Source organism: Ascidia mentula, chromosome 4 (assembly GCF_947561715.1).
Source record: "Ascidia mentula chromosome 4, kaAscMent1.1, whole genome shotgun sequence".
In the NCBI taxonomy this organism is placed as follows: Eukaryota; Metazoa; Chordata; class Ascidiacea; order Phlebobranchia; family Ascidiidae; genus Ascidia; species Ascidia mentula.
Window position 1 is genome coordinate 19,307,752 of NC_138569.1, and position 22,624 is coordinate 19,330,375.

The window sequence follows — 22,624 nt, forward strand, 5'->3', positions numbered from 1 at the left end:
TATCATGCCCCTTTGACCACATTATTCTCACTTGCTTAGGAATTGGCAACTAGACCAGGTGAATCTGATTTCAGACGCTACCAGTTTAGTGCAGTTTGAAGATCTTACGCGTTTGGCTGTCCATTTGTGGTTTTGTGAATAAAATCATCAATCATATCTTTAATTATTTGGGGTTGCCATAACGTGCTAACTTGAAAGATTTGCGCTTATTTTTAAGAGAGTGTCTAAAATAAAAGTGCTTGTTTTCCGGAAACGTGCTTATTTTCGATATTTTGTTTACCACTGAAATTAATTAAGGTTTTAATCAGCTGCATCAAAACGAATTTTGCGTGGTTTTTAGGTCTACTTTACAGTAACGGTGCCCATAAAATTACGGACGCTGGCTGTGGCACAAAAGGTCTCAAAATAAAGCATGCTTGACAACAAAATAAACGTTTTATTAACATGATAGTAAGATAGGTCTTGAGCAAGTAGGTAATACTGAAAAACTTAAATAAAGAGAACATGCATCAATTCAATCCCACACAATACACAGAAAAAATACCTATAAGTACAATACAGAGGATGTATTCCTGTGTACAAAAGAGGAAAAACAGGCTTTATGGCCTAAAAAAGTAGAAAAACTTTTTTTTTTACTATTTGTGCACCTTCATGTAAGTTCTGATTTCACCCATGGCTTTTAGAACTTCCTTTGTAGTTTCAAGCAGTTTTTTGTTTTCTTCAACTTCGTCACTCGTCTTCTTACCCAGATCTGCAAGGTTACTATTAGTTTTTATCAGCACTTCCTCCACTGACATCGGGTGCTCGGCAGGATTTTCCTCAGTCACATTATTGTGAGTAGGTTCGTTTTTGTAGCCAACCTGTGTGTCCTCGATGTTACTTCCACAAGATGACAAATCACTTTCCTCGGAGTCTGAATACGTTTCATATTCATCTATCACATAAATTTTGTCAGTTTTAAAATTAGTTCTAATGGTAATAGATCAAACCAAAAGGACATGGTGAACAACCAGTTAAAATTTCACTTGCCTAAATAAAAAGTAGGTTTGAAAAGATCCAAAATATTATAAAAATCACCACATGAAACTTTAATACCTTCGGCATTGTAAGCATTAGCTTTTTCATCTGCAGAGAACTCAGATGTAGCAGAGTCATACTCTTTTTGGAGTTTTACTGTGGGCAAATCCTCCGATAAAGATGTGTCAGAGCTGTGTCCCAGTTTAAGGAATTAAGTATTTGATTTTTGATAGTCCCTTGTATTGATTGGTCTGAGACCTCTTACCTTAATTGACTATCACTTTCATTGGCTTCCATCTCTTGTTGGTACACTTCGGTAATTACTTTGTTTGCTGTTTTTAGTATTCTTTCCACTGCTTTTTCTGATTCTGTGAGCTTCTGTTCAAGCTGGTTCAGTTCATATGCAGCTAAGATTGCAAAAAATTATGAACGCTTTGTGGTGAAAAGCAACAAACTTACATACTTATTTTGGTCCGCTGATTTCCACCTCTTTTGTTAAATTTACTTTTTACCAATGGTGGAGCAAGTTTGGAAGATGTTGCTGGCATTGGCTTAAAGGAAAAATAATATTAGCCTTTAATGGCAAACATTGTCCTACAGAATGGCTTATTAACGAAACAACAAAATTTACAATAGAGCCTACCTTTTTTCGAGCTATTTTGTACATGATATATAGTACATAGGCAAAAACTCCAATTGAATAGAAAGGTACAAGTGAGGCAGCCCATCCTTTTTCTTTTGTGGATGTTTGAGCTCCTAAATTAGTTTACAAAATTATTTCACATTTATATTCCTGGCAAATGACTTTATACAACACACACCGGGTGCTGCTTTTTCCTTAAAAGTTGGATTCTTGTGAAAAGGTGATGGTGGTCGTCCTTGGCTTGGTACAACTACAACATACAAAAAGTGTTATTTAGGTTTTCATTATAATAACCCTGCTCGCAATTTTTAACAGCAAAGAATACGAATACCTGATGGTTTAGGTTTGCTAAAGAAGACTGGAATAACAGCTGATACAAACAGCACTACTGCAGCCCCAAAAATAAACAATTGGGTTCTTGAATATCCACTCATAGCTGCCAAGTAAGTATTCTCAATATATGTATACAGAGCACCATTTAGAAATCTTTCTGTTGCACTGCTGTTGGTGTTCACGGCAATTCGGCATTCACCAACACTGAAAGTCAATCGATAGGGCTTCCCTGTGCAAAATTGCAAAACATTGGAAGTGGACAAATTCTTGCGTAAAATGTTAATAAAAATACAACATTGCAATTTGGTGTTTACAAAACATATATGTCGTTGTTAATATATCTAGAAATTGTATTGCAACTTGTTTAATATTTTTGAACCCCGGTATCAGGAAATGAAATATTTCACGCATCGCTGCCAACACGCTTCTCTGCCTTGACGTAAATCTGATTCCCTCTTTTCCTCTTTTCCTTCACCATGGCTGATTCGGCGCAGGTTTGTGTTAATTTGGTGTTTTTGTTGTTGTAGTGTGTGGTAATACGTCTTGTATTGGCATTAATCATCTGCTTCAGTTTTTGTGTCACGTAAGACACTTCCACGACGCTTGAAAACGTTAAAAGTAATAGATTTAGCATATGTTATGTTTGTTAAGTTTTTCTAAAGTTAACGTAACATGCTAATGTTGTAAGTCATAACCAAACGTAAGTAACAGTTACTGTGTGTTAAATTTTTTGGTCATTTTTCCTAAACAGTTGATTCACCTTAACAATAGTTATTCGTTTGCAGACTGAGAGAGCGTATCAGAAGCAACCAACGGTATTCCTGAACCGTAAAAGGGTTTTGACTGGAAGCAAAAAGAAGCTTCGTCATGTCAAAAGCATCGGTCTGGGATTCAAAACTCCCAGAGAGGTAAATCGTCAAATATATGTATTTTTTATTTTTTATAAAGCAAAATTCTTTTAGGCAGTTGAAGGACACTATATTGACAAAAAATGCCCCTTTACTGGAAATGTGGTGATCCGGGGTCGCATTCTTACTGGAGCTGTTGTGAAAATGAAGATGAACCGTACCATCGTTATACGAAGGGATTTTTTGCATTACATCCGCAAATACAACCGTTTTGAGAAGCGACACAAGAACATTTCAGTCCATCTTTCACCCTGCTTCAGGTTAGTTTATGTAATGTATGTGAACGAACTGGTCATGGTAATTGTATTATTATTGAATTGTTAAAGTCTTGAACAACCCAGGCTGTGCCAAAGGGCTCTGTTTAATATTAGATAGTTGTTTTGTATAATTTGGTGGTTTTATCTGTTTCTAATTGAAGTTGTGTTGGTGTATATATTTAATACATTATCTCAATAATAGTAAAAAATCGGTTATTTTCCAGCCATTGGCAGTACCAGGCTCATTAGCACAGTTTTAATAAGCCGGTGTTCCTCAAACTTTTTTCCTGCACTGCCCTATTATTCTCAACATCTTAAAAACTTCAGTGAATGACCAACAAATTCCACAAAAAACAGCCCTATCAATAGCTTGGTGATTTGAAAACGCCTCAATTGAAAAAAAGGGCGCTAAATTATTTTCATTTCATGAAAAATGATTTATTGCTTTGTACACTTTTTAATTTGGAACGTATTATTATTCAGAGATGTGCAGCTTGGCGATTTGGCCACAGTCGGTGAATGCAGACCCCTCAGCAAGACCGTCAAGTTTAATGTGATCAAGATTGCCAAGGCAAAAGGAGCTAAGAAACAGTTTTCCAAGTTTTGAATGTTGCTTCTGCTCCAAATAAAATAAAACCAACATATATGTTTTGTATTTGCTTATGCCAGTGTATAGGTAGATGCCAGTATTTATCTCTTTTCTACATTTTAGGTCCGCTGTCAATTTGCAGGGGTAATAATTGAATGGATTTTTTTTAAAATCCCTTTTTTACTACTACAGCTTTTTGCAATCCTAGGATTAGAAGAACACATAATTTTTTATTGTCAAGCAACTAGATGTATATACCTAAAACTTGACAGTGTACTGTGTATAATTATTAGTGTAATTATGCTGTTGCAGAAATTAAAAAAGCATAGAAAGAATACCACTAAGTAATAAAAGCATTTTGTGATCGTGGAAAGCAGATACACACTGTATTTAAGCGGATATAAGTGACAATTTGTGTGATGCAATAGCTTAAAGTTGTGACAAAGTATTTTTTAAATAAGCATGAAGCCAATAATATGCATGAAGCATGAAGAATATTGTATTAGTTGCATTTTTATGACCAGCACAAGGTCTCTGGTGTTTGAACCACGTCAGGAGTGCAAAATTCAAAACCTAACTTGCGTCACAGCCGAACATAACTTGAAACAAAATGTTGAAGAGTGTTCAAAACTCCGTTGCAAAAACTGCTTCATCAGGGGCCATTTCAGTAATCACGTGGTGTCGAGGCGGATGGTGCGGAGTTTTCTCTCATCCACCAAAACGCAAGCAGCCTCGTTCGATCCTCCACAGTAATAAGAGGATGAGAAAACGGTCAGGAGTTTGCCGTTTTGTTGCACCTGCCACGAAGTAATTTGAAAAACCAGCAATTTTCGGTAGCAACGGGAAATGTATTTCACAAATCGCCCAACTGCTAAGCTGTTATATTGGCGAAATCAGTTATATTCATGCCAAAAAGACAAAAGCTCTATTTTCTTTTGCTATGCCTTTAATAGATTAATATGACCGCGAAGGACAAACTAACCTTGAAGCCAATTTGTTGCACTTCGTGAGCCCGAATCACGTGACTGAAGCCGTTTTCCTGCAGAAAACGTTCAAGCGCATCTGAAGTGAACATGCTGGCAGTTCTTCTGCGTTGATTCGGAACGAAGCCGTCCTGTTTGAAGATGCTCTTCAACTCTTCGAGCGGGCAATCTTCCGTCCTAAAAAATGCATTTAAACGCCACCTCAAAGAAAGCACCGGATTGTAAGATTATGTGTTTTCAGAGCTGTATATTCATTGGCACATTGGAAACGACATGTACAATATTTCAACATAGGTTACCGCATAAATAAATGCAATCACCTTTGGCATTTTTTAAATGCTTTAAAATACAAAAAAATACTTCATCACAAATTTAGAATGCTTACAAATAATTATTAAGTGCCTTAAAATACAAAAAATAACACGCCAAACTGACACTTCGTAGGAACAGAAATCACGACTGACCCATATTGCTATTAACATTGTCATGTTTAAAAAAAAATACTTCATCACATATAGCTATTAAATCCGCTATCAGCAATTCCGACTACCTTATAGGATCGTTCCACATGAGCTCCCACGCCAATGGACTCGCTGTCTCCGGGTCGGGCAGGGGACACGGGACCTCGTTGATGGCGTCGATCACGTTGTCATGTGATTCCTGGTAGAACGCCCGGTTGGGAATTCCCCCATGGACGGTGAAAATCTGACGACAAATGGAAGGTTTTACACACGGCTACTATGATGCGCAGTCTGGAGACTAAGACACTCCGTTCTTTATCAAAAGTTCACAAAATGCTCATGAAAGATAAAGCTTTTCATTGTAGTTTGGGTGCCTTTGCGGATCTCGTAGTCATTGTGCCTCCCAACACGAACCCTAACCCCAACCTGACAATCTCTCCCAGAACTTTCCTAGAATATGTAATTTACCAACATACCCACAATGGCTCTTTGTACACACCGTTGTTTTTGTAATTGTAGCCGAATTTTCTTCTTCAATCTTTTTTGGCACGGTAAAAACTACGCAGGTTCATGAATTCCCAAGACTGTGGTAAGTGAACTATACCTTTTCATCAACCACTGCCGCCACAGGCAACACGTCAAAGCAGGCGTTGATTGCTTCCCATATTTTCGTGCCATGGTGCTCGCCAAACTTTGTTGCACATTCACTTTGGAACGAGAAGGCTGCTTGGATATCCCTCAACTCGTGATTGCCACGAACCAAGAAGATCTTATTCGGGCAGAGAATCTTCTGAGATAGCAAGTAGGCCACAACCTGGAAGTTGGATAAATTTAACTACCTCCCCTTTAAGTTTAAAGAAAAACCGGCGCAAATTCCAAGTAAGATTTTAAAGATTGCTGACAGACCAGTGACGTGTTACATGACTGCCAGAATTGCTTTTGTTCTTGTAAGAATTACGACAGAAATGCTTCATGATAAGTAACATTTTTTAAATAAATTTTACCTCAACGCCATTTGCACCTCTATCCACATAATCACCAAGGAATAAAAACCGACAAGGGGTAAGAAGCATGCCGACCCTCCAGAGTGCCTTTTCGAAGCATACAAGGTCATGGTAATTACCATGCAGGTCACCAAGGATGTACGTCGGTGATTTTAGCTGCAACACGCTACAAAACCAAGATGGTCGGTTGTCCACTTGAGACTATTTGAAGCATGTCGCAAGAACTTGTAAACTACAACTGGAGCCTTGTGTAATAAACCCAAATGTCACAAAAATAACGTTTAAACATATTTTGTTAGTTCCCGATAAAACTAATCTTTTTCTTTCAAATCTTTAAAAGTTTTTTTTAAGTGTTTATTTGAATCCGACGTTTTGTCTGCCATCCGGCGAGACTTTCTCAGGGTTAACACTTTAGAAACTTAAGTGCCAGAAGAACAATTCTGATTAATTAGTATGCCTGGCAGCAAAAATAGCAGTATAATCTTTTTCTGTAAGGTGACATACCGGGGTTCATTCTGCAGGATGCCTTTCGCTTCCCTGCATACAGCTAACAAACATTTTGCAAGTGCAGACATCTCGACTTCTCCCCACGAAAACTCAGGTTTTGTGCCTAGAAGGGAGATGAGATAATAAATAAAACATACTGGATGCATGTTGATAAAGATAGATTTTTAAGTCAAGCCGTCAACATGCATTTTAAACACCAAGAACACTACAACGTTACCTTTTTGGGCCCTTTCAAAATATCTTAATCCGTTGAGCATCTCGTTGGCATGGGAACGTTTGTTGAAAGCCTGTACACTGGCCATTCGACCAAACTTGACTTTCTCGTTGGGAAGTTGGAAAGGCTTTTCAAGCAAAGTCGAACTTGCGCTCGAACTTACCGCCTGTTTGACAGAAAACATTTGGTTTGTGATGTAGTCTATCAGCGCATTTTTTAGGAAAATCAAAAGAACCACTTTGGAATTAACAGTTGATATCTCCTAAGGAGTACCACGATTAAGCAGCGAAATAGCTGAAACTGTGTTTAAACATTTGAGAGAAAGATTTTGAAGGCCGCATGTTAGTATTACAAACATCAACTTTGTACGTTTTCGTCAACTCCCAGTTCGTAAAGCGATTTGGCCTCCACTGTGGTTCCTGTCCGCCGAACTTTTACTGAATGAAGGGCCAGAGTGTACGGCTCGTCCCTCGGCGAGTCACCATCAGAACTGAGAGAGGCTTGAAGCAGGGACTGTGAAATCGGAGGTGATTCCCCATCTACGGGAAGGGTGCTTGCCGGTTCTGCAATTGTAATGAGGATTTAAAAAATTTCAAATACACCACATTTTTAAAATCCTCTATTATACAGCAACAAAAGTAATGACAATATTCAATAGTTTTTTTTCCTATATATCTTAAAACGTCATTAGCTGGGTGAGAATCAGTGTATGTGAAACCAACATATAAAAACAAACTTATGTATAAACAACTCATCCAGACACATTGATTGCTGAATAATTAGGTAGCTAGCAAGTTTATAATATTCTAAAATAGTTGCTTTTGCATGATTACAGGTTTTGTAATACGAGTCACTAAAGGAAATGACAATTACGTCAATACAGCTCATGGATGAATCAAAGCACAGACAGATTTTGTAGAGAAACAAAAACTGCAGTTCCTCTTTATTACTCACCTGAAGCGTTGCTCAATCCACAGACAGCAGAATTGTTTTCTAAGGTTTTTCTTCGCTTTAAAAGCATCTTCGGACTTGTTTTAGATCGTCTAAGAAAACAAACTTTTAAACAAAAAATCAATTCTTCATAGTGAGCTGCAAACAGGGCCACTGTTTAGATCTAACAGGTCTCATCAGTAGAGCTTTGGTGTGACTTTCAACGGTCTTGTCAGGAAAACAGCCATACAAGACTTCCACTTTGTGGTGACCACACAGTTACCTTCAATCATTGTGAACCATTGTTTACACATAAAAACAATTGTTTTACTGAAAATGCACTTTGACACATTGGTAAGATTGTTGCTCACTCACTCAGGGGATTCACGATCTCTTTTCAGATTCTTTATCCACGGTTTCTCAAACATCCTGAAAAGGCCTGAAGTTCCACGAAACTTTAGCTGGCCGACAGTGTCCAGAAATGCACTCAGCGTCAGTTGTTTTTGCACATGATCACCAAACAACCTGGGCATTAAAATGATGTGCAATTATCCGCCTTGCTGCAGCTCATTCTGTGGTATATGGATCGAGCTATTTTAACAACACAGGGTGTATGGATTTTGTGTTAAGACTGAATGTAAAATTATATCCTCCAGATGTAGTAACGGAAATGGACAAACAATAGAGAATTGCCAACTTACTTTGCTGATTTCTTGGCTTCTGCCACAAGCTTGTCTTTAACAATGGTTTCCCCTTTGTTTTTCTTGATGTCCGTCAACATACGTCTTTAAATGGTTAGTTTACATTTTTTTAAATTATACAAGTTGCACTTGCAAGAACAACATCTCACAAGAGTGTATACTTACAGGAAATCTTGAAATGTCAGGTTTTCATCCATTGTGCGATCATAAAATCTAAATATGCATCTGCACCTGCAAAATAATAATGGAAAATTAATCACATCATGTCAACTGTGCATTACTAAATTTTGTAAACAGATTAATCATCACATTATTTGTAGATCATTGGGTGGTGGTGTTTTTTTATAGCACATACAAATAGGTATTATTACCTGTACTCTGCCATTTTTCCTCCATGTGGCACATGAGGTTGCATGAAGTAGACTGCAAGCAGGAACTCATGAAAGGAAATGAAAGATTGCCTCAATTCTGTCATGCAAAAAGACCTGCAAACATCAATATTTCATATTATCATTTACATTACAATGTTGCACAGTTTTTTATGCACAAACCTAAAGTAATCTTCTTGTCTGAGAGAATCGAATTCTCCCAATACAGTTTCACAGAGATTGCCACAAAAACTCTCCAAACTTAGAAAACACGACGGAAAACTTTGACCATAAAATAGCTGACGTAGAAAGAACACTTCCTCTGACTCAAAATTCACTGCAGAAAACAGTTTTTCTTGCAAAGTCCTTGGTATTTTGGAATCTACTTTGCTTTGGTGGTCAGTAACCAAGGTGGAAATGCTATTGCAATATTTTTGGCCATTTTGCTGTTCAGCGTTTAACTGCAGTTCAGTAAGCTCAGAACTCTCGAATTCACCAGTTTCAGTCAAATTTTTGCTGTTTGCTGCCAATGGGCTTGTAACATAATTTTGATTAAAATCCCAGATACTGTTATTAGGTGCTGCATTTAATGCACTATCTAGTGCAAGTCTTGTGTACAGAATGGGTTCTGGTCCATAAAGTTTATTTCCACTTTTATTTGTCAAGAACTGGTCAGTCATTTCTTTCATTTCATCTACTGTGAACCACTTAAACATTGTTTCAATGGTTTCGGCACCGGACATTTGATCATCATCACACACCTGATCATCAGATGATGGACTTTTGATGTCATTTCTTTCTGAAGAATACATCACAAGATGTGTAAGTAGGATCCTTTCACTACAACAGTCACACTTTTTGCAAGCACATATTTTGAGTTTTTCGTCTTGTTCAGTTCGTTGTGTGACTGGAAACCTTGAAATGTTGAGAATGCCGGAGGACTGGAACTCAAATCCAACAACCGACGTTATGAGCTCTTTCAGGGCATCATCAATGTTGTCCTAAAATGTAATGATTTTTTACTGGAATTCACCCCATCCACTTGAGGGTTGGCTGGTTTTGTAATTCATATAATTCGGATGAAAACATATTTCAACCAAAAGATTTCAACCAAAATGCAATTTGCCTCATATCTGGCCACTGATAAAAATAATATGTGTATAAGCTAACATCTATGTTTGGAAACTTTGGCATTAAGACTAAAGCTTGACATTTCTGGCACAAACCTTCGGCGATATTGGTTGGAATGGTAACCAGTAAGACTCCTTTTTAAGGTGGTTGTCGACCGGCCGAAGGGCACATTTAGAGTTGTCTTTGTTCCATATAAACACTGCAACGTGCATTTTGGAACCTTAGAAATCACCCCACATATCAATACAGACGATATCTTCACTGTTGTGCCTTCGAAAAAGACAGTAAACCTGTTCCTCTTATTACCGTCGTGTATTTGTAAAAATACTCCAAATTCCTAAGAGGGGATCTCCCCTGTGTAACGGAATTGCACTGGGCCATAAAAAGTGTTAAAAACATGTAAATATGTTGTCTTTCGATAACTTATGGACTTTCCATCACAAAACTTAATGTGTTTTAGATATTGGCAAAAATAGATTATATCGTTTTGAACAAGGCGGTTGAGTTTACTTTTTTGGGTAAAAGTATTTCTAAGCTGCTACGAACGCAGAATCAAACCACATAGAAACTAAAACAATATTCAATCATTGGACTGGGGTCATGAACTTTTACACACGAAAATGTTGGAGGGCTTTTCCAGCAAAGAGTTAAATTAAACTTACCGAGAAAGCCATGTGAGTCATGTAAGGTTTTTCTGACTTCGCAAGTTATTTGAAGCACCAGGGTGCCCTATTTCGCGGTACATGAACTATACAAAACAAAACAAAACTGTTTCAAAATCCGTGTGGCATTAAATGCAAATGTCAGTTATTTTCAGTTTTGAAAATTTTGTTTGGTTAGTTTAAGATACAGGATTTTCGACAAAACTGTGAACTGCTAGACTATGAAGAGGCGTGTGAAACCAGATATGCTTGCGCCAACATGAAGCAAACTCAGTGTTTCAGTTGTTATCTTATCGAACCCAATTCATTCAAATGAGAACAAAGATTTAAAGGTTGTTCAAATTTTTTCCATGTTTTGTTGATGTATTTTTATTCTTTGATTTGGAAATTAGGCTAAAATGTGAAATCGCTGTAAAGGTCGACAAGCTAATAGCGCTGGTCTAATAGCCTATATAAATAAATAAAAAGTTAGGTTTACGTTTTGTTACAAATAGAAATCTGCTAACTGGGAGTGTTGCATTTTTCTTCTCAAAAGGATTTGTCTTAAGTGTTGTGGCTCAAGTGTTGCAAAATTAGTCGAGCACAATGAGCTGCAGTTCGTGTTTATTCGGAAACTCCAGATACGTTTTCTACACCGATCACTTTCGGTCGTATCAAGACGCAGTTGACACTTGCAAGGGCTTGGGAGGTGCATTGGCTGCAATCAACACCGACGACGAACTAACTTCGTTATACAAGTGTTGCGACAACAGAGAAATGTGGATCGCAACTCAACCAATGGACAACAACGTCACTACTGGAGTTAACTGTCCAACTCTAACAGGAATGGTTAAGTCGAGTGCATTGTGCAAGGATTGGAAAAACTACGTTTGTCAGTTTTCAACCGGGGTACCGGCAGACGTGATGAACGCCGTTACACCTTCGACTTACTACAGCACCTTGCTGAGCACGACAACATTACGTGACACAACTGTCCATGCTGTGGGAACAATATCACCATCACTTGGCAATGCTGCCACTACTTTCAATTCTAATGACAGTCATCAGCATTCTGTCATTTTCTCTTCACCAACACAAGCAGACGTGGTTGCGCTGCCGACTAACAAAATCTTTGTTACTGCATTGGCGGCGGGCAGCGCCGGGGCAGTCGTCTTGATCTTGGCAATATTAGCCTTTGTTTTCTACTGCCGGACACACGGAAGGTCGACAGATGAAGAAAATTCTGTTAGCAAAAACAACGCAGTATTCGGGCTTCAGCAGATTGAACCATTTTACTAGTTAGTAATAAAATATTATATACCAAACTTTCCAAAGCGCCTTTTTTTCATACGCATAACTTTTGGGCTTTGCAGGTCTTACTGTACTGCAATCGAAATTTTTATTTACTTTCAAAATGCCAAATTTCAAATTTGCAGCGAGATTCCCGAGACAGCGGCGCCCGATGAGGAGGCGACCTACATGCAAGTTGGTGGACACCTTCAAGATTGGAAACAACAACGATCAGCGACTTACGAAAACCATTTGAAGGAAATCAATGGTTACCTTCAGCCGCATCGAAATTTGACTTGGACATAAAAAACGATTTTTGAAAAAAATGCTATACTTTACTTCAGGATTGCATAACACAGGGCAAACATTAAAACATGTCTTCATCGTGTATGCAGTATTATGTAGTTTTTAATGGGTTTTTACCTTCTTCGTTGCTACCGATTTGTCAGTTTTCAAAGTGCTTTTGGGCATTTTTCAAAGTGCTTGCAAGTTCTTGACGTGTAAAATAGGGCATTTTTGAAATTCAAGCAATTACTTGAACTATGAGTTGTAATCACACGACCGGATAGTAAAGTTGTAAACTGTTTTGACTCATGTGCATTCTCATTTAGCTTGTATATAGGAACATGATTGTATTGAAAATACTCGGGCTCGATTTAGACATTAAACTTTATGCAAATGTTTTTTAAATGACAAAACTTGCATGCTGTCACAACATGGCCGGACAGTATTTATTCTTTATTATGCGAGTTACATAATCACGGTTTTCTTGGTTTGTTCACGTGGTTGTTTTACACAAATGAAATTCATCTTTCGTGTAAATATATGTGAGGATATGTCCGTTCATTGCCAATCCAACAGTAGAGTTTGGTCATGTTGGATTTGGTCAAGGGAAGAGCTTCTATCACTGACCATTCCACTTTGTCAGAAAAGTAAAATTTCCGCATATCTATGACGTAATTCAATAATAAGTTAACTGGCAACGCAGGTCGCTTAATCGATAGTGACATAATTTGGAGAACACACGCTAACATACAGTTTAAAACTGTACAAATGAATTTTTGCTTTTGTTGTGCGCAATATGTTTTACGATGAGCACTAGATTATGCAAATCGGGTCTTCTCAAACTGGGGGAGCCGAATTTTATGGGTCGCAAAAAGTCAATTTCACACAAAATACAGCATTTAGTTGTGCTATTTTATAAGTGCAAGTTCTAAGCGAATGTGGTTGGGAAGGTCTCGGTGTAAATAATTACGACAGCACAGTTTCATCACGTTTATCGCACCTCCAGTCTCATTGCCAGGCAATGTTGTTTTTAAATAGGAATTTATTTTCTTCTCCATTCCTTCGGCTTCTTCGCAGACACAAGCGTCCACCTCTTCCTCCATTAGCGGCACCATTTCGCCACCGTCTGTGATGCAAAAAAATATCACCAAACACACATCGTTGATGGTAGCGATATATATTTTCTATTCTGCGTTTCGTGTTTTTTTTATGTAAGTTCGAGACAACGATCGTGCAGTCAGCTGAGTTATAATTTTTTTTTGTTAAAAAAATATGGCCCATTTCGCCTAATAAGGCAGTATCAGTTTCAACTGCCACAGGTGAAAAACAAAAACAAAAAAGTAAATTATTGTGTTTTGGGCTGGTAAAATACAGAATAAGTAATGTTGGAACGCCAAACGCCCCTATTTGTCCAAGCAAATATTGTTTTAGGAACGTTTGAGATCAACAAAATTTATACTTATACCTTAAATTGCCTTTTCCTTTCCACTGTTTTAAACTCAATAAAAAGCACACACATAAAAATTTACAATTATGAAATTCCTTGCAACCACAAATATATTTTTAACACGTGACGATTATAGAGTATTAGTCAATTTCACTGTGGTAATGAAACAGCATTGTATGTTTTGCGCCAAACTTACTTCTCACAACAATGAATCGAGTCATTTCTTGGCCTGCAAGTACATCCAGAACCTACACAAATATAAAGAAAAACTTTCCAATATATAATTGCAGTGGATTCACTGTTGACAAAAACTTGCAAATTCCTTCAACAGTGCAACTGGACAGTTAGACAAGGAGGTTTCTATCTTCAAAGCTACTTGCCGATCGTTAGTAATTGCATTACAGCAACTCAATCAGGTAAATACACTCTCGCAGTCCCCTTTCAATGCACTTAAACCATTCTGTCTCAAGCGCGAGGATGGCACATGCTGCCTTATTAAAGCTCGCCAACGTTGTCGATATATATAAGTATTCCAAACTACATTCATCAAATCAAATGAAAGCTATTTAGGGCCTAAGGCAAATTACAACATGGCTTCAAAAAAACAAACTGCTTTGCGCAATACATTTTGTGGCCGTCAAAACCAATTATTAACGTACATGCTAAACAAATTGTACATATTTAAAGTATACGCTTTAACAAATTGTACATACTTTCGGTTTGATTTTAGATGTTAGTGTATTCGCATCACAGCCAAGCTTCCCATTGAACCAAAGTACGTCTCATATTGCTTTTCCTGAAGGTTCAGTAGCTCTCGGGAGATTTACTCCTCATAGTTGTGTTTCTTTAAACTCCTGTCCTTTTGCTCGTTATTTATGGCGGAAACAGGGTGGGCACAAGCTGATTTTGCCCAATAGACCCACTTTCTGGTACCCAAATCACTGTTTCTTAAATTACCATGTGTAGATAGGAGTTTTTTACCGCTCCAACCGGAAAGTTTATCCCGATGTGTAATTTTTGGTATATGGGTATGTTTTGCCATGTCGGGGTTCGAACCAATGTAATCCGGCCAGTACGAATACCGATCAGGTTTTCTTGTTTGTGTATGGGTCGGGCGCTTTACGAAGCCAGACAAGTTATGCGTTTTACGGGTCTGCGCCCTAGGCGGTTGCCTGCATAATCGACGAGCTGGGCAGGAAGAAAAACACTTTCCGAAAACATTCATCTCATGCAGTTTCGCTTTTCCATTTAACGTCCAGCGATTAGACTAAGTCTCGCAAACAGTAAATATGTTTTAGTGATACTGCAACTTTGTTAACAGAGTTGGGGTAACCTAAAAACATAGTGTGTGAGTTTGTGATCAACAACCTTCGGACTAAAACCTGATAAACATTTGGTTGGGCGCCGTAGGCAGAAAGAACTTCGTCTTGTCGTTCTTTTCTGTACAATCATTACCGTCTAACACTGTGTGTTTTAGTTTAAGCTTAACCTTTGCGAATTCCCATGTTAACGCTGCAAGTTTCGCGGCCAGAACGGGAATCGTTTGCCCGAGATTACGTAATCGGTGGCTAAATGCACCTCCGCTAAGTGTGAGGCGTCATATTAAACTAGCAACACAAGAAATGTATAAATTTGTCAAGCGTTATAACTTACAAGTTGGGCGAGTTGATCTACCGAAAGCTTATACTCAAGATGAAGGTTTTGCTGAACGATGCCCATAACAACAACAACAACTATTTGTACCTGGAATAAGAGTGGAGCCTGTTCACGATGTTGCATGCAAGTCGCGTGTGAAAAACTTAGAACAAATCCAATAATTTGTTCTTTTCATTATTCTGTTCTTCTGGCACAATTAAACGTAACTTCACCCACGCTCCACTTGCTATTTATCCGTGTATTCAGCTAGGCTTCCCCAGGGAGCTGAATAACAGTTGAAACGTCAGTGAATAGTTGTTACGTTTAATTGTGCCTGAATAATTGAAAATACAATATGTTTGGCAGTAACAACAACAACATAAGAATTTGTTCGTTCTAAACGGACGGTTACAAATGAGTCACATTTTGACTAAAACAAATTATGTTTTTTTGCCACAAACAAAGCTGGGAAAGTTTGTTTGGATCGCATCCCTCAATGGTACTTACCGTTTCGATCGGAGCACCCGACCGCCCTCAAGCGGACGGTAGTACGCTCGTTACATATTCAGGCTGGTGTTTGGCGACAACAAGAGGTTGGTTACGTCAGCTAGGCGCATCTCGCAAACTTTTAACCCTGTTTCTTTCTCCGACGTAATCGTGGCTTGTCGTGGAGATGGGATGAGGGGCAACCACGAGTGCAGTTGTTCTGCTCTATGTTTTTGGATTTTTGGAAACGTTAAAGCGTCTGCTCGGTGACTTCAACATTCAGATTTTTGAACGGTCGGTCGTTGGTCCACGTTGCTTTGTGTCACACCCGGAAGGCCGCGTGGATGACAAGCTCGACACGAGGGGTGTGGATTGCAGCATTCCATGCGGCGAGGGTGCGATGTGTGTTGGAGAAACTGCCCGTGCGCTAAGAACGTAGGTGAACAAGAATGCATATTCGTCATCGCCTAATGACAAAAACAAACGCCATTTTTTCTAATGTATCGGCACTTGCTAGCCACTTCTGTCCCTGTATCTCACTGAAACCACAATAGTGATAAGTTGAGCGCCTTTCGTGGTTGTTAGTTAATTGTATCGCAGTTGTGTACTTCCCGCCTTTCCTTATTGTTCTTTATTTCTTCTTTTGTTCTCAGTTTATGCGCCGCGAAGTTTAACTGCGCTGTTATCAAAAGTTTTACCGCGCTGTTACAAAAATTTTGAGAAAAGATTTGCCTAATACTTACATTTGTCATCACGTCATAGCAAACGTTGTTCTTTTACTGTGGGAAGAAAAACTCTCGCTTAGATGAAACTACCGTCACACTTGTAATTCAAGCTGTGCTTTTGTAAGTTTCCACCTTTTCAGGTTGTCAGCAAACGTCATATTTTTGTTGAGGAAAAGAAAACTCTCGCTTGGGCGAAACTTCCTTCACACTTGTAAAAATTTCCGTCACGTGATGCTGATGAGTGCCTGTTTGTCCTTTTGTAACTTTGTAAAGTTTCATCGACTGTCTTGGGGAAAGCCAATCTCGTTGCCGAATGTGGACAATGAATACCGGGATATCAAATGGACGTGTTGTGGCGCAATGTGAGAGTGCGGTTTGCCCGGTAAGTTTACAAGAGCCGCAACTTCCACTTTGGCGAAACTATATTCCTACAATTACGTTTTTTTTTGAAAGCGCAAAAGTTCCTTTTCAAACACGACGTTTTGAATAACGTATTCATAGGTTAAAGCTTGCGCTTGGACGAAGATTACGTCATATTTGCAGCTGCATGTTCCGGTGAGACCCAAACTATGATGGGTATAAACCTTTAAATATCGAGGTTATTTTGGTAAAACATTTTATGTGCTTCAAGGTGTTGGAAAATGCTAAATAGCTTTGTTGGTCTTGAAAAGCCATAAATGGTAAAAAATATTTTGGCCGTGACTGATCACAACCCCAAGGTCGCAGAGAGTTGACTCTCCAGTTGCACGGCCCTTTCTTAGGTGTGTTAAATTCTTACCGGAAGCGGTCAATTTAAAGAAATAATTAACCGTTGTGTTTTCGTACACTATATACGTAAGATTTCTTAAATGAGTGAATAAATTTACTAAATTTATGTTTCTACGTTGAATTTTGCCATAAGGGCCTTCCGACTTACTTTCAGCACCGGTTTGTACCTTTTTTTCATTCGGAAGTCAATAATTTGAAACTTTCAGAAGTTCCTGATTGAAATTAGGCAGTTTAATGGAATTTCTGCAAATACAAACTGGCAAGTAAACACAGAAAGTAAGGAACCAGTTTTCCGGTCGGTGACTATGGGTGGAGTATGTTCCAATGACTTTGTGTACTGTGTATCTACAATTGATGGGCGTGTACATAAAGAAGTGGTGGGTGTGTTTGTGGAAAGTTCGGATCGCAATCGTGGAAAAATTCGCTTCTAGCGAAAGAAAAAAGGGAACCAGGTTTGAAACAGGATATAAGAAGCGAAACGTTCGCCAAAATGTACGCGAGTTATAGTGTGAGCCTACGTTTGAACGCACGTGGGCCAAAACTAGTATGATGCAAAGTTATACGTTAATGTTTAACGTGTGGCAGAAGCTCGATTTTAAGTAAAAACTCAAATATATACCACTGCATGTTATTCACAATAATCAGTTCTGTTTCAGCATTGGTGTAGACTTCAAAGTTATCCGAGGCTTGAAAAGCAACTACAAGAGAAAACATGAAAAACGCCTACATAAAAAGTGAGTTATCGTATCTAACACGCTTGGGTTGTATAATACCTATTTTGTCATAAAATGAGAGGATTTCTCACGTAATTTCCAACGCATTTGTACTCCACGAATATTAGGAAGTCTGCTGGAAGTATAATGTTGTGCTAGCTTAGAATACTAAGCTTGCAACACACAATGTTTTTCAGAGAGTGATGGAACAAATTCCGTGATGGACTCCATCTTCGTCCAATCCGCGTTGGATGACTCCAACTTTGAACAACTGATGAATGACAACATAGAGGGTGTATTGGGAGGTAAAAGATTGGAAGTTTTATTTTACTTTGATCATATTCAGCATTACTAATAACACCTTATGACGTAAAAAGGTTTTAAACTTCAGAAAATGATAAAAAATTGACGATGTAAACGAAAGATGTTGCTCCCCTTGTTGACGCAAAGATTTTTTAGTTTAAATTGAAAGGGACTATTACACCGGTCATGATCAACTGATGACAATTAGCAATAAATTTTTTCAGTTAGTCCTCCGTTCTACTTCACCCCGGATGGGAAATTGAAATCAAATGTTGTGCAGCTCGCCGACGGCCCCAATAAGCAAAAGTTCCGAGATGAGATTGAGAAAGAGAACCTTTACATATTCAAAAAGTAGAGGTGATCAAATACCCAAACGTGAACTGGGCACTCTGTAATTTTCCATTTATGCATATTTTGAACGTTTCAACATGTTGTTCGGCAAAAACCAAAGAATATGTATATGTGTTTGTTGATATTTCGCTGAACGTCACTGTTTTGGCTTTAAAACCGGCCGAAAACTTGTCGGTTGAATACTAATAATAAAATATGAACGTAACTGCCCAAAACTTCTTGAATTATTCCACTAGCAACGTGTACCCATGTTCTATGTATGCTTCTGTAGTCTTTGTATCAACAATTTACAATTGGATCGTGGATATTAAAACTCTGACAAACGAGTTGTTTTCCCTTTTCCTTATTTTTCAAATTTGGCAAAGATTTGTATTTGCAGACAATTAGAAAACGAAAGAAAACGTTCACACAGGCTTGTCATTAAGATACAATATGATGTTTTGTGTTGACACAAAATCAAGCAATATTTCCACTCATTCTTATCTAAACTGATAATAAACTTTCAAATAATAATTAATTCTTTCGAGAGAGCAATGTTTCATCCAATCGCACGATTGCCAGGATCTCCCCACTTACTTCACAGTATATTAGTATCGAGATCATACAGGCTTCGCAATCGAGGCATTCCAGCCTATCTGGATCAGACACTTGACTTCGGAGATATATAATACTTTTCAGACAACCTAGTTCGTTCATTGAAAGGATATAGCTCTTCGTGTACTGTCATATATCAGTTACGGAGTCGTTTGTTCACCGTTCACGATTAGAGCAAGCATAACACTTCCAGCCCATGTAGAGGAAACGGCCTTGGTTGAGGAACCAGATTTCCAGCGTAACATTGATACAAACAAATATTTTCCCAATACAACTTGGCGCTACACACATACAATGTCGATGTAAAGAAAACAGGTGATAATCCAGATTTGAAAACGATTTAAATTAGCCAAGTGAAGCGAATTTGAACATTTCAATCTGAAAGGTTTGTCGGTTGCTTAGTATGTAGCATACAATTAACTAACAAAAATAGCGCTACTCTATCAGTTTAAGAGCTTTTTCTTATTTGAATTTGTGGAATAAAAAAGTCATATTTTGACTTATATCAGATGGCACCTAAAACAGCTTTAAAACCACTTTTAAGCAATTTTCTTTCAATCGATATCAGAAGCAACCGGTGAGCAAGGATAACAAAGCGTAAAATACTTGGTCGACGGGGAATTTATTCAACTTTTTTTTAATGATTTTAGCGCATCCTTCCCCCGCTAAAATGATAAAGCGAAGCGAGTTCGAATTTCCTTAAAATTGCTATAATAGCGGAATGCGGTAACTTGAGTACAAACAACGCAAATACAGCGTAGCATGGCAATTCTATTTTAGGATGGCGGTACGGTGCGCTTTGCAAGATAAAAACATTGGGTTCATCTCACAAAGATTAGCAGGGATGAGCTGATGTCGTTAACAACTGTATAGTTGGAAGATGCAGGTCGGTGCTTTCTATGCTCAGATAACTTGTCCCACGCTGAGAATAAAAGAATACATTCACGTTAGAGAGTAACTTACTGTGTGAAGGCAAGTAAAGTGAATGCAAAATACCTGCGAAGTCGTTGCACCTGTGTGATGTGCCATGTCGTAGTTGGTAGTTAAGGGTTGCGTGTTTGGCGGAACCAACGCAATATAATTCAGTACTAGTTAGATTGGTAACCCTGGAAACAAAACCTACCATGAAAAACGAAGCCCGTAACTGAGGTTAGGTTATACAACTTAATAAAACCACACGCTATGCAAAAGAGGTGCTTGTTGTGATCTACAACCTCGGTTTCGTGAAAGGGAAATCGGTGGCCGTGTAGAGGAAAATATTTTGCCAATGCCCTCTTATTTCAAGCGTTATAACGTACAAGTTGGGCGAGTTGATCTACCGAAAGCTTGTACTCAAGATGAAGGTTTTGCTGAACAATTTTCATAACAAGAACAACTATTTGTACCTGAAATAAGCGTGGAGCCTGTTCTCGATGTTGCATGCAAGTCGCGTGTGAAAAACTTAGAACAAATCCAACAATTCCTTTTTTTCATTATTCTGTTCTTCTGGCACAATGAAACGTAACTTCACCCACGTTTCACTTACTATTTATCCGTGTATTCAGCTAGGCTTCCTCAGGGAGCTGAATAACAGTTGAAACGTCAGTGAATAGAAGTTACGTTTAATTGTGCCTGAATAATTTAAAATACAATATGTTTGGCAGCAACAACAACATAAGAATTTGTTCGTTCTAAACGGACGGTTACAAATGAGTCACATTTTGACTAAAACAAATCATGTGTTCTGCTACAAACAAAGTTGGGAAAGTTTATTTGGATCGCATCCCTCAATGGTACTTACCGTTTCGATCGAAGCACCCGACCGCCCTCAGGCGGACGGTAGTACGCTCGTTAAATATTCAGGCTGGTGTTTGGCGACAACAAGAGGTTATGGTTACGTCAGCTAGGCGCATCTCGCAAACTTTTAACCCTGTTTCTTTCTCCGACGTAATCGTGGCTTGTCGTGGAGATGGGATGAGGGGCAACCACGAGTGCAGTTGTTCTGCTCTATGTTTTTGGATTTTTGGAAACGTTAAAGCGTCTGCTCGGTGACTTCAACATTCAGATTTTTGAACGGTCGGTCGTTGGTCCACGTTGCTTTGTGTCACACCCGAAAGGCTGCGTGGATGACAAGCTCGACACGAGGGGTGTGGATTACAGCATTCCATGCGGCGAGGGTGCGATGTGTGTTGGAGAAACTGCCCGTGCGCTAAGAACGTAGGTGAACAAGAATGCATATTCGTCATCGCCTAATGACAAAAACAAACGCCATTTTTCCTAATGTATCGGCACTTGCTAGCCACTTCTGTCCCTGTATCTCACTGAAACCACAATAGTGATAAGTTGAGCGCCTTTCGTGGTTGTTAGTTAATTGTATCGCAGTTGTGTACTTCTCGCCTTTCCTTATTGTTCTTTATTTCTTCTTTTGTTCTCAGTTTATGCGCCGCGAAGTTTAACTGCGCTGTTATCAAAAGTTTTACCGCGCTGTTACAAAAATTTTGAGAAAAGATTTGCCTAATACTTACATTTGTCATCACGTCATAGCAAACGTTGTTCTTTTACTGTGGGAAGAAAAACTCTCGCTTAGATGAAACTACCGTCACACTTGTAATTCAAGCTGTGCTTTTGTAAGTTTCCACCTTTTCAGGTTGTCAGCAAACGTCGTATTTTTGTTGAGGAAAAGAAAACTCTCGCTTGGGCGAAACTTCCTTCACACTTGTAAAAATTTCCGTCACGTGATGCTGTTGAGTGCCTGTTTGTCCTTTTGTAACTTTGTAAAGTTTCACCAACTGTCTTGGGGAAAGCCAATCTCGTTGCTGAACGTGAACAATGAATACCGGGATATCAAATGGACGTGTTGTGGCGCAAGGTAGGAGTGCGGTTTGCTCTGTAAGTTTACAAGAGCCGCAACTTCCACTTTGGCGAAACTATATTCCTACAATTACGTTTATTTTAAAAGCGCAAAAGTTCTTTTTCAAACACGACGTTTTGGATAACGTATTCATAGGTTAAAGCTTGCGCTTGGACGAAGATTACGTCATATTTGCAGCTGCATGTTCCGGTGAGACCCAAACTATGATGGGTATAAACCTTTAAATATCGAGGTTATTTTGGTAAAACATTTTATGTGCTTCAAGGTGTTGGAAAATAGCTAAATAGCTTTGTTGGTCTTGAAAAGCCATAAATGGTAAAAAATATTTTGGCCGTGACTGATCACAACCCCAAGGTCGCAAAGAGTTGACTCTCCAGTTGCACGGCCCTTTCTTAGGTGTGTTAAATTCTTACCGGAAGCGGTCAATTTAAAGAAATAATTAACCGTTGTGTTTTCGTACACTATATACGTAAGATTTCTTAAATGAGT

At 38.6% G+C, this 22,624-nt stretch overlaps 3 protein-coding genes and 2 long non-coding RNA genes across 6 annotated transcripts; 2 read left to right on the forward strand and 3 right to left on the reverse strand.

The window, feature by feature from the left end:
* Positions 1–429: 429 nt before the first annotated feature.
* Positions 430–2,218, reverse strand: LOC145899515 (uncharacterized). 2 transcript variants are annotated; one of them, XM_082988356.1, is made up of 7 exons: positions 1,992–2,218; positions 1,843–1,910; positions 1,661–1,771; positions 1,481–1,568; positions 1,283–1,424; positions 1,096–1,208; positions 430–934 (listed from the first exon to the last, which is right to left on the reverse strand). In XM_082988356.1, exons 1-7 carry the CDS (start codon positions 2,092–2,094, stop codon positions 636–638), a joined length of 924 nt encoding a protein of 307 aa, XP_082844482.1. In that variant the 5' UTR covers positions 2,095–2,218; the 3' UTR covers positions 430–635. The 2 variants fall into 2 exon arrangements, with proteins under 2 accessions (XP_082844482.1, XP_082844480.1); XM_082988354.1 differs by having other exon boundaries at positions 1,661–1,773; positions 1,839–1,910.
* A 165-nt stretch (positions 2,219–2,383) lies between these two features.
* On the forward strand, positions 2,384–3,802 carry LOC145899516 (small ribosomal subunit protein uS17-like). The gene is made up of 4 exons (XM_082988357.1): positions 2,384–2,487; positions 2,779–2,901; positions 2,956–3,161; positions 3,642–3,802. The coding sequence occupies exons 1-4, from the start codon at positions 2,470–2,472 to the stop codon at positions 3,763–3,765; spliced, it is 471 nt and encodes a 156-aa protein (XP_082844483.1). The 5' UTR covers positions 2,384–2,469; the 3' UTR covers positions 3,766–3,802.
* A 201-nt stretch (positions 3,803–4,003) lies between these two features.
* LOC145899514 (uncharacterized) lies at positions 4,004–10,353 on the reverse strand. The gene is made up of 15 exons (XM_082988353.1): positions 10,142–10,353; positions 9,099–9,916; positions 8,919–9,032; positions 8,713–8,778; positions 8,548–8,631; positions 8,222–8,371; positions 7,871–7,959; positions 7,286–7,479; positions 6,920–7,082; positions 6,700–6,805; positions 6,196–6,361; positions 5,796–6,005; positions 5,281–5,435; positions 4,730–4,907; positions 4,004–4,544 (listed from the first exon to the last, which is right to left on the reverse strand). Exons 1-15 carry the CDS (start codon positions 10,256–10,258, stop codon positions 4,419–4,421), a joined length of 2,736 nt encoding a protein of 911 aa, XP_082844479.1. The 5' UTR covers positions 10,259–10,353; the 3' UTR covers positions 4,004–4,418.
* Positions 10,354–12,700: 2,347 nt separating this feature from the next.
* Positions 12,701–14,506, reverse strand: LOC145899339 (uncharacterized). Its single transcript, XR_014402484.1, has 4 exons — positions 14,423–14,506; positions 13,906–13,957; positions 13,263–13,388; positions 12,701–12,926 (listed from the first exon to the last, which is right to left on the reverse strand). It is a non-coding gene; the product is annotated as an uncharacterized LOC145899339 (long non-coding RNA).
* A 3,319-nt stretch (positions 14,507–17,825) lies between these two features.
* On the forward strand, positions 17,826–19,016 carry LOC145899175 (uncharacterized). Its single transcript, XR_014402468.1, has 3 exons — positions 17,826–18,057; positions 18,234–18,341; positions 18,564–19,016. It is a non-coding gene; the product is annotated as an uncharacterized LOC145899175 (long non-coding RNA).
* Positions 19,017–22,624: the final 3,608 nt, after the last annotated feature.